This window comes from Carlito syrichta, unplaced genomic scaffold (genome assembly GCF_000164805.1).
Source record: "Carlito syrichta isolate Samal-C Ts95f unplaced genomic scaffold, Tarsius_syrichta-2.0.1 Scaffold309823, whole genome shotgun sequence".
Lineage (NCBI taxonomy): Eukaryota > Metazoa > Chordata > Mammalia > Primates > Tarsiidae > Carlito > Carlito syrichta.
The window spans coordinates 200,885-213,021 of NW_007253919.1; the positions used below are offsets into that span (position 1 = coordinate 200,885).

The window sequence follows — 12,137 nt, forward strand, 5'->3', positions numbered from 1 at the left end:
GTCTTGCCAAGTTGCCCAGGCTGATCTCGAACCCCTGGGCTCAGGCAATCCTCTTACCTCTGCCTCCCGAAGTGCCAGGATTACAGGCGTGAACCTCCATGCCTGGTATTTCTGACTCTTAAAATTACCTTTGAAATCTGCTTCATTCTTTGACTTAGCAATTAAAAACAAACAAAACAAAGCGCACACACAAAAAACAAGACTTTACAGATGGCCCAGGGATTCAGTAAATCATTGAAGCTGAAACTTTGTGTCAAGTTAGTTGAAATGGAAAGATCTGTGATTAACAGATGTTTTCCAGTGGATTCAGATGTATTGGCATTCCAGATTCTGTAGGACGTTTGTTTTTGGTATATGACAGAGTGATTAATGTTGACAGTTTTTTTCCGTAATTGTGCTATATCCAAGTCTGGCCCTGGAAGTAAGTGGTGTTGCTTAACCAAAAAAAAAAAGAAAAAAGAAAAAATGTGGAAATGAGAAATCCGTGACACACTTCCAGAGAGAAGCTATAGGTCAGCTACAAAGAAATGAGAATCAGATGGTGCAGTAGCCTAGGGAAGGAGGCTGGATGACAATACACCAATACCTTCAATATTTGCAGGGAAAATAATTTTTTGAAAGCTTATTTTATTTTGTATATGTATATTTTTTGAGTTGGGATCTCACCCAGTCAACTTTAAGAAGTATTTTGTGCAAAACATATAATATTTTCCATGTAATTCAAGAATATTAGCAAGATTTGTAGAGCTCCCTCTTGAAGCCATTATTTTGTAAGCTTTCTAATACTACTTTCCTAACACTACACTTGACATTTTGCATCAAGCAAGAAACTTACCTAAAATAAAAATAGTGACTGAGTATGGGGGCTCATGCCTGTAATCTCAGCACTTTGGGAGGCTGAGGCGGGAGGATCGCTTGAGGCCAGGAGTTCAAGACCAGCATGGGAAACACAGTGATCATTTCTCTATAGAAAAATTTAAAAATTAGCTGGGTGCAGTGTTGTGTATCTGTAGTCCTAGCTATTCAGGAGGCTGAGGTGAAAGGATTCCTTGAGCCCAGGAGTTCAAGGTTGCAGTGAGCTATGATCATGCCACTGCATTCCAGCCTGGGCAACAAAGTAAGAACTTCTCTCTCTCTCTCTTTTTTTTTTTTGAGTTGGAGTCTCACTCTGTCGCCCAGGCTGGAGTGCAGTGGCATACTCATGGCCACCACAGCCTCCACCTCCTGCGCTCAGGTGACCCTTCTGCCTCAGCCTTCCAAATGGCTGGAACTACAGGCATGTGCCACCATGCCTGGCTGATTTTTTAACTTATTATAGAGACAAGGTCTCGCCATGTTGCCCAGGTCGGTCTCAAACCCCTGAGTTCAGGCAATCCTCCTGCCTTGGCCTCCCAAAGTGTTGGGATTACAGGCGTGAGCCACACTACCTGGCTGAGACCCTGTCTCTTAAAAAAAAAAGTAAAGCAGGCCGAGGCTGCGGTGGCCGGGAGCATCCACTGCACTCCAGTCTGGGCGACAGAATGAGACTCCAACTCAAAAAAAAAAAAAAAAAGTAGTAAGGATAAAAAAGGTCACGAAATACTGATCTTTAACAATAGTATCTTTTTGGTACGTTTCCCAGACTGGCAGAGTCTATTAGAAGTGAAAGAAAGGGTTACATAACAATCAATTATGTATTACATTAGGAAACAGTATTTTAAATTTAGAATTCTATACCAAGTTCAATTACGAATTGAGGAGTTGAAAAAAGACATTTTGACTTGCAGTACTCAGAAAATGTTTCATTTGCCCTTTCTCAGGAAGCTGAGGATGTACTCTAGCAAAGTTAAAAAGTGACAACCAAGAAAGAGAAAGATATGCAATACAAGAAATGGTGGAATTAAGCAGGAGTGTTAGACTGACTTCTGTACAATAGTCTTAGCCACTTGTCCTGGCTAAAACAGAAAGAATAGTATCTTAAGAAGAATAAGAACATTGCTCTCAAGCTATAGATGAAATAGTTCAAAAACTAAAAAAAAAAAAAAATTATTATTATTTTTAATTTTCTTTTTTCTTTTTTTGAATTGGAGTCTCACTCTGTCGCCCAGGTTGGAGGGCAGTGGCATACTCCCAGCCACCGCAGCCTCAACCTGCTGGGCTCCGGCAATTCTTCTGCCTCAGCCTTCCAAGTAGCTGGAACTACAGGCGAGCACTACCACACCTGGCTAATTTTTTTGATTTATTGTAGAGATGAAGTCTCGCCAAGTTGCCCAAGTGGGTCTCAAACCCACAGGCTCAGGTAATCCACTCACCTCAGCCTCCCAAAGCGCGGGAGTACAGGCTGAGCCACCGAGACCAGCAAAAAAAAATTTTTTTAATTGGGTTTTTTTTGAGTCAGGGTCTCTGTTGACCTGGCTGGAGTGCAGTGGCATGATCACAGCTCATCGCAGCCTACACAACTCCTGGGCCCAAGTGGTCCTCCTGCATCAACCTCCTGAGTAGCTGGAACTACAGGTGCACACCATCTCACCCAGCTAATTTTTTTTATTTTTTGTAGAGACGAGGTCTCACTATGTTGCCCAAGTGTGAGCCACTGTGCCTGGCCCATAGTTCAAAATTTGAATGACCAGGTGAAGAAGGACACTACTTCTTGCAATGAGAAAAATGAAAGGCAGTACAAACTAGGAAAAACACAAACCTGGGGGGGGGAATTACAAAATAAATATAAAGCAAATAGAAACCAGGTATGTACATATTTTTTTTGGAAATCCATCCCCCTACTTCACTTTTTTCACTTGTTGACCTGAAGGGGAAAAACAGAAGCAAATTTCATATAAGTAGAATTTATTCAGGGGAAGTTTGAGGACTGCAACCTAGAAACATAGATTCAATTTGTCCTGAATATATGTTTCAATCAGCAGCAGTTACTACTGTTTTTTTGTTTTTTTTTTCTTTTGGTTTGTTTGTTTTTAGTTTTTGAGTCGGGATCTCTCTCTCTGTTGCCCAGGCTGGAGCACAGTGGCATTATCACAACTTACCACAGTCTCGACCTCCTGGGCTCAAGCATCCTCCTGCCTCTGCCTCCTGAGTATCTGGGACTACAGGAATGAGCCACTGTGCCCAGCTTTATTACTGGGGTTTTAAAGGAAAAAAAGAGGCAGTTCCCAAGGTGTTTATCAAGAACTTACATTAAAATAACAAACTATTGGTTGGTTACATACATTTTTTGTGTGTCACAATTTCCAAGGAACATGTAGATCATGGGTAAGACAACAAAATACCTTTAAGCGATTGTTTCCAGGCATGGGTCCAAGGGGGGTGGCACATAACTAAAGTCTCATACTCATGTCTCTCTGGGCCTCATAAATTTTGCATACCTTATGTACCTCAGACTATTCTGGGCTGTCTTTCTTTTCTCACTCTTATAGTGAAATGCAGAACTATAAACCTTTAGAAGACAATGTAGAATATCTTTATGGTCTCAGAATACTTAAACTAGATGGGTATGGTGGCTCAAGCCTGTAATCTCAGCACTTGGGAGGCTGAGGTGAGGGGATTGCCTGAGCCCACCGGTTCAAGAACAGCTGGGCAACTTGGCGAGACCTCACCTCTACAATAAATCAAAAAATTAGCCAGGCATGGTAGCACATGCCTGTAGTTCCAGCTACTCGGAAGGCTGAGGTGGAAGGATCGCTGGAGCCCAGCGGGTCAATGCTGGGGTGACCGTGACCGTGCCACTGCACTCCAGCCTGGGCGATGGAGTGAGACTCCAACTCAAAAAAAAAAAAAACTTGTGTTATTTAAGAGTTACCCTGGCCAGGCTTGGTGGCTCAGCCTGTAATCCCAGGACTTTGAGAGGCCTAAGTTAATGAATTGCCTGAGCCCGCAGGTTCGAGACCAGCCCGGGCAACTTGGTGAGACCTCGTCTCTACAATAAATCAAAAACTAGCTGGGCGTGGTAGTGCATGCCTGTAGTTCCAGCTACTGGGAAGGCTGAGGCGGAAGGATCGCTGGAGCCCAGCAGGTCAACGCTGGGGTGGCCTTGATTGTGCCACTGCACTCTAGCCTGGGTAACAGAGTGACACTCCAACTCACACAAAAAAGAAAAAAAGAAAAACAGTTAATCTAAAGAAGGTAAAACAATCAAGTCACAAAATGAGAGAAGATATTTATGATACATATAACTGACAAAGGAGTCATTTTGACAACGCACAAAGTACTCCTCAAAGTCAATGAGAAATGACAAAAAGATTCGCACAGGTATTTTATCAAAGAGAAAATACAAATAACCAACAAAAATAGGAAACCGTGCTTATCCTCATTATTAATATATTTTTTTTGAGTTGGAGTCTCACTCTGTCGCCCAGACTGGAGTGCAGTGGCCGCTCCCGGCCACCGCAGCCTCGACCTGCTGGGCTCCGGTGATCCTCAGTCTTCCAAGTAGCCGGAATTACGGACATGCACTACCACACCCGGCTGATTTTTTGATTTATTGTAGAGATGAGGTCTCGCTGCCCAGGCAGGTCTCGAACCCACAGGCTCAGGCAATCCACTCACCTCAGCCTCCCAAAGGCGCGGGATTACAGGCTGAGCCACCGAGCCCGGCTTTACCCTCATTATTACACAGAGAAACACAAAGTGAAATCACAATAAGATATCATTTGTCAGTCGTGAAAGAGCCAAAAAGTAAATGTCTGAGAATGCCAATTATTACTCAGGTTGTAGAGCAACTGCAACTCGGGAGGCATACATTAGTATAAGCATTTTGGAATAATGCTGAATGAAGCTGTTCATAATCCAATGATTTCACTCTCAGGTGACTATCCTGTAGTGTCTGTATCAGGAGAGATGTACATGATTGCTCCCAGTAGAACTGTAACAGCACATAGCTGAAAACAAGCCAAACGTTCTTCAAGACAAGAATGGCTAAATCAAACTGTGGTATGATTTTCAATAAAATACTATAAAGTAGTGAAAATTAATGACCTAAAATGAAAATCAACATGATGAATTCCAGAAGCATAAAGCTGAAGGGGAAATCCAAGTTGCAGGAGACCACAGAGTGATTCTCTATTTAAATCAAGTTCAAATATTTGCAAAAGTAACAATATGATTATTCAGAATATCAACATATGCAGAAAAAGTATAACAATATATGTTTGACTGGGTACTTTTCTATTTTTATTTGTGGTACCTGACATAATTCACATATATATGACATTATATTGACATCTACATTTATTTATTTATTCACTTAAGGGAGGCAATAGAGCAAGTCGTCATTTCACTCCAAGTAAAAGCCAAAGTCTTCACCAAGGCCTCCAAGGTCTTCCATGATCTGACTCCCTCCCTCCTTCCTACCATCACACCAGAGCCCCCAGTCCCTTGCTGCTTTTCCAACATGCCAGATACCTTCTGTCCTTAGGACTTTTGTATTAGCTCTTTCCTCCTCTCAGACAGGCTGCCCATAATTAATGCCCTCGCCTCCCTTAAGATTTTACTCGAATGTCTCTTTCTCATTGAGATGTACCCTGATCACCCCATTGCAAATTACAACTCACCCCCCCCCACACATGTATTCCTAGTCCCTCCCCACTTGAATCTTTAGTACTTTCTAATATTCTGTATAATTTAGCTATTTATTAAATTTATTGTTCATTGACTCTCTGTATACCATCAGAGTGCACATTCCGGAAGGGCAAAGGCTCTTGTCTTTTTGTCTGTCATGTCCCCCAGCACCTGCAACAGCCTGGTGCCTTGTGGGTGCTCAACCGAAAATGTGTGTTGAATGAATGAGCAGAGTTCTTGAAGATTGGGATAAAAATAACATAAGATTTGCAGGGCACGCCAGGTTCTTTGGTCTTACCTCCAAAGGACAAAATACGCAGTTGGCTGAAAGGACTTGCCATCTTGGGGAAATGTGTTGTTGGCCAAGTCCTTCCATTTCAGCAAGCCTTTTGCTCTAGTTTTTAAGGAAAATGATCTGAATGGAGTCATTTATAGAATAAGGAGTTACATTGTGAGGGTATATTTATACTGTAAAAGAATCTGCTGGGAGAAGGTGGTACTTAAATCCAAATCAATTCACTCGTGATGGTACAAGGGATAACCCATTGGGCGTAAAGAAACAGCCCAGCTGATTCATTGGTGTGGCATGGGCCAATGGGCAAGATCCACAGGAAGCCTATATTGGATTGTGTGATGACCAAGATTATTCAGCAGAGGGCGCTGAAACAACTGATTACTTAAAAAAAATAAAGATAACCAGCACACCTCACACTGGTCAGGAATATTAATTCCATGCAACTATAAATCCAAATGTAAAACACTAAACTGCTAAAGTATTGGAAGCAAATGTGAAGACTATTTTTATAATCTTGCAGAGGACAAACTCTTTTGAACAAGACACAAACTCCAGAAGCCATAAGGAAAGGATTCACATTCAACAATATAATAATTAGCCTACGGAGCACAAATTTTACTGTCTGGGGAACGGGCCACCTAAGACCCAATCCCCACCGCTACGCAATATGTCCATGCAATGACTACACGTGTACTCCGCATCTAAAATTAAAAAGTAAAAAATTAAAAATAAGAGGCCTATCAGAAACCAAAAAAATATATATGTATATATAAAACAATTAGGATGAAACGTTTTAGATTTGATAGGGTTAAGTGGTGATTTGATTTCACGGGTATATACATATGTTTTAAACTTGTCAAATTTTACACTTCATGTGAAGAGACTGTATGTCAGTTAAGTCTCAATAAAGGTGTTTTTTATTTTTATTTTTTAACTTAAAAAGCCTAAGGGAACACCATAAAGGAGGTTAAAATAATCAGATGACAGACTGGGAGAAATTATTTGGAACAAAGTTACAAAGCAAATCAAGAACAGGAGCAATCAGTCAACAACAACAACAAAAAAATGGGCTATGACCTTAAATAACAAACATAATATGTACTCGATTACTAAGAATGAAAAGATGCTCAACTGCCCCAGAAATTAAAAAACACAGATAAAAACAACAACAAATAACACTTTTCAAGCCGGGTATGGCGGTACACACTTGTAGTAACAGCTATCCTGGATACTGAGGTGGGAGGATCACCTGAGCCCAGGAGTTTGAAGCTGCAGTGGGTCATGATTGTGCCGCTGTACTCCAACCCAGGTGACAAAGTGAGACCCTGATTCTAAAAATCAAACAAACAAAAGCACCCCCCCCAAAAAAAAAAAACCACACTTTTCACCTATCACGTAGGCAAAAATGAAAATGATTGATTTAGTCCCATACAGGGGATGGGGCAGGTTGATAGGTTGGTAGGCGTGGGTGACAAAGGCAGGCACCTCCAAGGCAAAGCCTGAAGATGACAGCAAGCTGGGCCTAGGAGGACACAGGGTTTGTGTTGGCTACGAGCAGTTGATACGGTGCTGATATGGAGCATTATTATTTTCTTGACTGCAAAACAGCAACAAAAATAAGGCCTGCCATTGATTTCACAACAGTGTCGTGATAGCTGGTGGTTCCTGTTCTTTCCCTTGTGGACCCATCAGCCCCTCCTGTGCCTTGCTCATTGCCTCCTAAACTCCCACACCCACACCATAGGCAGCTGGCATGCTTGAGCCTGATTGTGAGTGATGGCTGGGCCTAGAAACTTTCTAGCAACATCACAGGGCCTACAGGTAAGGGGAGAGAGGCACAGCCTGGGCTCTGGTGGAAAGGTGAAAGTTACAGGGGCCAGGGGCACTGTGTTCTCAACTGTATCCATTAGGCAACGCCACGTAACAAACCACCCCAAAACTCAAATGGTTTAAATGCAATACATTCACTTTTTATTGCTCCTAAAGTCTACGGTTTGACTGTGCATTGCTTGTCCTACCCAGTCTCACTCAGGTGTCTTCATAGGTCCTCCTATCAAGAGGTGGAGTCTATTTCCCCACCTCTGAATCTGGCCTGGCCCTGGGACTTGTTTTGGTCAGTGCAGTGTAGCAGAAGTGGCTGTGTGCTGATTAGCTGGAGGGCTGGTGAGGGGCTGGCTGGTCGAGGATGGCCCTGACTGGGATAACTGGACCCTCCTCCATGTGGTCTCTGGTTGTCCAGCAGGTTAGCCTGGGGGCTTGTTTCCATGGTAGAGGCAGAGGTTCGAAGAGGAGAAGCATGCAACTTCTCTTCAGGTAGAAGGAAACCAGAATATGTCATCCCGCATATGGCTCTTTGACACAAGAATTATTTTCAGCCAAAGGTAATTCAGAAGCAGAAAGTGCAGGAAAAAGTCTGGCTCCCCTCACTCTTTGCTGCCTAAAGACAGGACATAAATTCTTCTTTACTGGAGACAACACTAAACTTTTCTCAGGTAGAAATGGCACCAGAGAAATTTGCAAACAAATCTTAGATTCCATTAATTTCTTCTCATATACCTTTTCACAGTTTCCCACACTTGGAAGCCTAAAACTGTTTTCCTTGGTCTAGTCACTTTTCTACAAATTTAATTAAAAAAAAAAAACTGTGTAAGACAGCATCCCAAGCCATCACTTTATAATTTTTCATTGAGGTTTATCAAAAGTGATGTATGCAGCCGGGCTCGGTGGCTCAGCCTGTAATCCCACGTCTTTGGGAGGCTGAGGTGAGTGGATTGCCTGAGCCTGTGGGTTCGAGACCCGCCTGGGCAGGGAGACCTCATCTCTACAACAAATCAAAAAATCAGCTGGGCGTGGTAGCGCGCGCCTATAATTCCAGCTACTCGGAAGGCTGAGGCGGAAGGATCGCCGGAGCCCAGCAGGTCGAGGCTGCGGTGGCTGGGAGTGGCACTGCACTCCAGTCTGGGCGACAGAGTGAGACTCCAACTCAAAAAAAAAAAAAACAAAAAAAAAAAGTGATGTATGCTACACATTAAGTTTTTCTCTTGTGAATCTATTAAGTAGCCTGTCTTAGTTCATTTTGTGCTACTCTAAATTCTGCAGGCTGGATAATTGACAATAAACAAAAAATGTATTTGCTTACAGTTCTGGAGTCTGGGAAGTCTAAGATGAAGGAGTCAGCATCTAGCTAGGGCCTTCTTGCTATGTCACAGCATGGCAGAAGGAATCACATGGCAGACGGGTAAAGACTGGGGCTGTCTATTCCTAGGCTGACTCTTCCACATGACAATGGACTCCTTCCAGGCAGGGACTGTATGTGTGTTTATTTCCAGTGGCCAGGCCAGGGCAGGGTGTGGGTGTGAAGTGAGGGGAATGCATAGATGAAAGGGGCCACCCGCTGGGGTCCAAATGCCCTGATCAAGTGCCCACAGCACACCCCTCAACAGTCTGGTCCTTGAGATGTTTGTAGCCAAATACCAAGAGGGATCTCTCATACCTGGAGGTCCATGTCATTGTCAGTAGCAAATGATCTGGCCTTTTAAGTCTGTGGTGGGATCCTCTGATAGAGTCCATTTCATTCCCACTGTGGTTTACTTGTTAGGACCATAAGCACTGAAGTCAAAGATGTGAGTGTGAATTCCAGCCCATATATTAATCTATGTGACCTGAGCCATTCTGTTCTGGTTTGAATGTATGTGCCTCCAGCCCCAAGTTCAAATGTCAATATCCTAACCCCCAATGTGAAAATGTTGAGAGATGAGGCCTTTGGGAGGTTACTAGAACATGAGGATGGAGGCCTCAAGAATGGGATTAGTGTCATTCTAAAAAGGGCACCAGAGAGCTGTCTCACTCCTTCTATCATGTGACCACACAGCTAGAAGGCAGTGTCTGTGAGGAAGCAGGCCCTAAGCAGACACCACTGGTGTTTTGGTTGTGGACTATACAGTCTCCAGGACTGTGAGGAAAAAAAATATGTTTATAAGCTACCCCATTTAAGGTAATTTGTTACAACTCCCTAAACAGAATAAGACACTTTCTAAGCCCTAGAAGTACCCACTAATAAATCTGGTGTTTTAAATATCTTCCTTCCTGTGTTTTTGTCACGAGGGACTGAGCCACAATTTACATGGCCTGAAGCTTCTAAACCTGGATTGATCACCGAATGGACTTCAGCTTCAAGGCCAATACAATCAAAGCAGAAAATGTCAGATCTCCTTTGCCCAATCTGCTTTGCAGGAAAATGTGGGTCCATAGTCCAGGTCCCACCAATCTAAGGCCACACCCAGGCTGAGAATCAGAAGCTAGCACCCACCAGCATCCTCCCTGGCATCTGCTGGCAATTGTGAGGGTAACTCCATTTCACAGACAACAGAGCCAGAAGTTCTGGTGGGATCTGTCAGTCTCCCTATCAGCTCTGTGTCCAGTGTGATGTGGGTTGATTTGTGTGGTCTCACACGAGCTTCCTTATCCCTCCCAGAGGTCCTGTGAGCTATTAAGTATGTACTGAGCTCTTATTGGTTCTCATTTCTTGATCTCAGGACTAAGCTCTCCACATATCCAGCATCCCTTTAATAAGCCCCTATGCTGTCAGAGCTAGGTGGTGTGGCTCGCAGGTGGCAGGAATCTTCCTCTGCTCTCCTCCAAGGCCTGGCCCAGAAGGACCAAGGGAAGAGGAAACCAGCCCGGAGCCTTTTTTCTTCCAGCCTCCCGACAAGCTTGATTAGTTCCATTCACCCCATAACAGCCTCCACTTGTCTCCCAGGCATTAATCTTTCTGCCAGTCTCTTGTTCCGCCATCCACTATGCCTGGCTTGCTACCCAGGCCTCTTCAGCCCTTTCTCTCCCCACATCTTTCCTCCTCACTGCCTCTCTCCAGGCTTGTCCAGGGTGATAAACTCTGGTGCAGGACTTACAGCTTCTTATATCCTTCAGCTGTGGTCCTGGCCATGACTGGGCCTGCAATCAAAATGGGAAAATCTGACCCTTTCCCACCCAGGAGAAAGGTGTTTCCAAGTCTGATTCACTCTTTTCTCCCTACTGGAGCCCCAAAGCAAAATCCCTCTCCTTCCTTCATCCTCTTTCTCACCCTGTGACCTTGGACAAGTCCCTTCACTTCTGAGTTTTGCAGTGTGTGTGTGTGTGTGAGTGTGTGATGTACAGATTTCAGGAGCCAGATCACCGTGGTGCCCCTCCACTCCCACCCAGGGTGAGGAACACTCAGCTGCTGCAGAATGTGTCTTAAGGAAAGTGGAGTGGAAAAAAAGGCTCGAGTAGCAGCCAAGTCATCTGAACTTACTCCCTATGCTCAGAGGAAGCGGGGCTGAGAGTCGCTTTCCATGATGAGAACACCTGATGGAGAGTCCAGCTCCTAAAAAGGGCCCAAAAGAAAGCCAAAAATGGGGGAGGGGTTGGGGGTGGTGAAATAAACAAGGAATTTGGGAACTCAGCCCTTTCACACTTCAGGAGAGGACCCCCGCATCCTGTGCACTCCTTCCCCGCTCCACCAGGCACTTGCCTCCCCCGCCCAGCGACGGCCAAAATAGGGGCCTCCACTAATACCCGGAGTTCGCAGCGGTGGACGAGGCCCAGCTGAAGCTGCTCAGGCCGCGTGGCAGCAGCAGATCCAGAGTGAGGTCGCGCTGCTCCGCCTCGGAGTACACGGGCCGGTAGCCCAGCAGCTGCAGCGCGCCTGCGCACAGCTCCTGCACGCGGCGGATCTTGGCGAAGGGCAGCGCGTGGCGCCACGCCTGAGAGACGTTGAGCGCGTTCCGAGACGAGGTCTTGAAGGCTTCGCGGCGCGCGCCAGGCCCCGGCCCGTGCGTGATGTTGTGGATCCAGCCCTCGAGCTGTGGCGTGAGGCTCAGGCCGGTGAAGGCATAGAGCGCTCGGATCTCGGCCAGCGGCGCCCGCGCCAGGTCCTCAAAGCGCACCAGGCGGTAGCGGCCGCGCAGGAAGGGTGGCGGCTTGAGGGTGGCGGCCTCCGCGATGCGCACGTGACTGCGACACACCTCGCGGACCACACGCAGCCCGGGGTCGTTCTCCACCCACGTGCCGTTGGTGCCGAGCACGATGCCGTTGTCGCGTGCCAGAGCCTTGGCCGTCTGCTCGCGGGAGCGCAGCACGGCCCGCGGGTCGCGCACCAGGTGCACGACGCGCAGGTTGAGCGCGGGGTCGCTCAGCAGCGGGTAGAGCACCTGCAGGCTGAAGAAGCGCACCTCCTTGAGCACCACGTGGCTGTAGGAGCGGCAGGCCTCCCGCGCCAGGCGGAAGGGCCGCCGTGCGCACTGCGACCTGCACG

The 12,137-nt window shown here is 45.7% G+C and overlaps 1 protein-coding gene across 1 annotated transcript in view; it reads right to left on the reverse strand.

Annotated features, from left to right (window-relative positions):
* Positions 1-11,391: 11,391 nt before the first annotated feature.
* The window catches only part of CHST6 (carbohydrate sulfotransferase 6), a 1,130-nt gene continuing 384 nt past the window's right edge, over positions 11,392-12,137 (reverse strand). Inside the window, 1 exon segment of the mRNA XM_021717503.1 lies at positions 11,392-12,137. This exon segment is cut by the window's right edge and continues 21 nt beyond it. Coding sequence (XP_021573178.1) covers positions 11,392-12,137 — 746 coding nt within the window.